This window comes from Neltuma alba, unplaced genomic scaffold, assembly GCF_004799145.2.
Source record: "Neltuma alba isolate B1F8T4 unplaced genomic scaffold, ASM479914v2 tig00013240_pilon, whole genome shotgun sequence".
Lineage (NCBI taxonomy): Eukaryota > Viridiplantae > Streptophyta > Magnoliopsida > Fabales > Fabaceae > Neltuma > Neltuma alba.
In genome coordinates this window covers 67,590-70,904 of record NW_021637536.1, presented here as the reverse complement: position 1 = coordinate 70,904, position 3,315 = coordinate 67,590, and the positions used below count along the sequence as shown (strand labels likewise).

Genomic DNA, 3,315 nt, shown 5'->3' with positions numbered 1-3,315 from the left:
TCTTCAGCCTTGGACTTCTCTTTCTCTTCCCGTCTTCGGACCCCCACACGCCCGTTGGTAAATAGCCATCTTGTTCATCGCACACCTTCCATGGCTGTTCTTTCTCAACCTCACATCTATTTCTCACTACTTATCCTCCTCCGCTTTAATTCCCTGCAACACAGGGCATTCGCCAATCCTCTCTTTAGCGACATTTCGAGAGCCACCGCAAGTAAAGCCTCGTTCTGAATTGGAGGGCTGTGGGTCAAGTCTTTGTCGCTAACTCACTGAACAGCATAGAAACTTGAGGGATCACCAATATGTAGAAACACTGCATGTGTATGGTTCTCTTTCACTAGGCGAATTTGACCCTCAACAAAAGTCCTGTTTTTTTTTTCCATCACCGAAAAAAAAAAGTTCTGTTTTTAATACAAGAACCCAAAAGCAAGTAATGAGGAGAGAGAAGCCGAAAGTTAGGGGGTCAGAAGAGGGGAGAGAAACCGAGAAACTGACGGTTGAAGAATGAAGACGCATTGCTGGAGTTCGTGGGACCGGACAGCTTGATGACTTGTCGCAATGTAAGCTTTTCGATCATTTAAACGGACTGGATTTTAGGATTCTGAGGGACGCTGAGAAAATTGCTTCTGAGAGGATCTGGTTCCCACTTTCACTAGACCCAATTCTAGTTAGTTATTTATAATTGTTCATTAGCCTCAATTCAACCAGACATCATACTGCTAGTTCATAATACTACTATAAGAATGATTTAGAATTTATACTTAGTTTTAAATATAACAACTCAATTTATTTTATCTCTTAAATTTATATATTTTTTAAAGTATTATATTGATTGTACATATCAATTGAGGAGTTCCTACTAAAAAGTACACAATTAAATACAACAGTTTACAAAAACCAACCCATATTTATTATAAATAATTTTTTAATATTTATATATTAGTTATCTACTCCCTCCGTTCCTTATTATAAGAGACATTTAATGCTTATGACATGTTACTATATATAAGAGACACTTAAAAGTTGTCTTTACTTTTTTGTGTTGATTTTCTATTTTACCCATATTTATTATCTCCAACTCACACTCTCTCTCCCTCCTACTTTTCTTTCTTTTAATAATTTAATTGTTCTCTCTCATGCTCTCTCTCCTTATTAATGAGGGTATTTTTGGAAAAAAATTATACTTTTTACACATTAATTGTTCTTAACTAATTTTAACTGTTTTTTTTATCAACGTATTTCGGTTATTTGTCTCTTGTAATAAGGAACGGAGGGAGTAATTTTTAAAAGTAATGAATTTTTGTTTTTGACCAATTAAGAGTAGCAGATGAAATTGAGCTAAAAAAAAAAAGAGGAGGCCAGGAAAAACATACATAACAAAATGACACAGGCACAGAGCATAAAAACCTCTACACATATGTCCTTTCCTTTTCATTGCCAATCCCAAGAACCACCTAATCAATTTCTGACAAAGTGATCATTCTAATTCCTAAGTTTTCTTAGACAGCTGTCAGATACCATCCCCAGACAATTTCAAGGATTATAAATTTTATAATAATTTATATACATTAGATATATTACTAATACCAATAATGCCTCACTATATATTAATAAATAATTTCATTCCCATAAACGATCTCCTGTCCACCGTAATCGCCTTTTCAAAAAGGCAAAACTCAATCATGCTCAGCTTGTATTCACAACCTCTCACAATCATGGGAAACAGATCCTCTTTCAGATTTGTTCCGCACAAAGACGTCATTTTTCCTTTTTAACCCCACAGCTTTACTCATAATTACAATCCCCTCCTCCTCTGTTTACCCATATGGAGGTAAAGTTATTCTGCAAGTCGTCTCTCTGATTTTTCCCTAACCGACAAAGAAATTTTAATCACTAAGATTTAAATACCACCATGATTAATTAATTAAAACATGCATCTAAAAAATTTACACATTTTCTCCAAAACTTACATCTAACAACTCAGACCAGAACAGGGTACTCTGTTTTCTTGTTTTCACATGAACACAACCCTTTTACAGGACCTAAAGCTGTTACACACGCTGAATCGCAACGAATTGAAGAGACGTACCCCTCATATCCGCCGGAATATTGTGTCTCCGGTCACCGGAAAATCACGGAACACGAACTACCTCGATCTACGCTTACCAGGCCTTGTCCTGTTTCCTTTGCCCCCTGTTTTCCCAAAAGCGCCGCAACATCCACAAGCAGAGAGCTTCGGAGACGGCGGCTCAACCGCCGGAGAAACTTTTCCGGTCCGGTACCCCCTTCCGCCGGCGTTGGAACGACTCCGGTCAATGGTGTTGATTGGTGGGAGGCTGGTTCCTGCGTTAAGTTCTTTAACCTCAGACTTTTCACGGTCGTCTTCTTGTTGCTCGTGTTCATCCTTCTGGTTGGCTTTGTTCAACTCTTCTGATAAGAACCTGTCGTCCCAGACAATACCAGATGAGCCTTGTCTTCTGAAAGAGACTGCAGATCTTTGCAGGCCAGCCATGGAAAGGGATCTTTGGAGGCTTTTTGAGAAGGTGGGTTGCTGATTTTTATTACTATTGTGTGTGTGAGGAGGGGGGGAGAGAGAGAAGAAGAAGAAGAGAGCTTTTGAAGAAGAAGGATAGGGAAGAAAAGAGAAGCGGTTTGTTCTTTATATGGGGAAGGTCAGGGAGGTCTTTTGCAATATTGGGACGAAGTCAATGTGCTCTGCCCCCATGATCTTTAGCTGGTTTCACACTTGGGTAGGCAAAAAAAATAAATACTGTGATTCTCCTGAAAAAAATTAATCCTATTTTTAATTTGATTTTTAAGTCTTAACCCAGTTAAAACTTAATCTCTAAATTCACTGGATGTAACTCAATTTTTATAATTACAAGTATGTTAAAACTTTATGATTTGAGTTATAAGGGAGCGAAAACTACATGGATAAACCTTTTTTTCCCCATGAATTTAAGTTTTTTTAAAAATTAGAACACCTCGTATCCAAAAAATCATAAAATATACCGTATTGAATTTTGGCTAATTCTTTTTTTTTTGGGACTGAATTTTGGCTAATTCTTTTTTTTTTTGGGACTGAATTTTGGCTAATTCAAATTAACTTGGATATAATCACGAGCAAAACTTTCCTGTAAGTTTGAAAATATAAAGTTTTTTAGGGTTTGTGGGGAGTAATTAATGAGATTTTTTTGGGAAAAAAAAAGGTCCTTAATAAATATATAAAATTAATGATATTTTCGCATTTATTTGTAAGTGATTCTATTAATATAAAGATAAATATGTAAAGTGTGTGTAGTTTTTGGATCATGTTAA

At 36.3% G+C, this 3,315-nt stretch overlaps 1 protein-coding gene across 2 annotated transcripts; it reads right to left on the bottom strand.

The window, feature by feature from the left end:
• Nucleotides 1-1,392: 1,392 nt before the first annotated feature.
• LOC114735605 (MAPK kinase substrate protein At1g80180-like) lies at nucleotides 1,393-2,638 on the bottom strand. 2 transcript variants are annotated; one of them, XM_028923301.1, is made up of 2 exons: nucleotides 1,968-2,638; nucleotides 1,393-1,890 (listed from the first exon to the last, which is right to left on the bottom strand). In XM_028923301.1, exon 1 carries the CDS (start codon nucleotides 2,507-2,509, stop codon nucleotides 2,144-2,146), a length of 366 nt encoding a protein of 121 aa, XP_028779134.1. In that variant the 5' UTR covers nucleotides 2,510-2,638; the 3' UTR covers nucleotides 1,393-1,890; nucleotides 1,968-2,143. The 2 variants fall into 2 exon arrangements, with proteins under 2 accessions (XP_028779134.1, XP_028779133.1); XM_028923300.1 differs by having other exon boundaries at nucleotides 1,393-1,865.
• Nucleotides 2,639-3,315: the final 677 nt, after the last annotated feature.

Bases quoted from the DNA above. Each gene is read 5' to 3' on its own strand.
- LOC114735605 (XM_028923301.1), bottom strand. From the start codon at position 2,509: ATGGCTGGCCTGCAAAGATCTGCAGTCTCTTTCAGAAGACAAGGCTCA.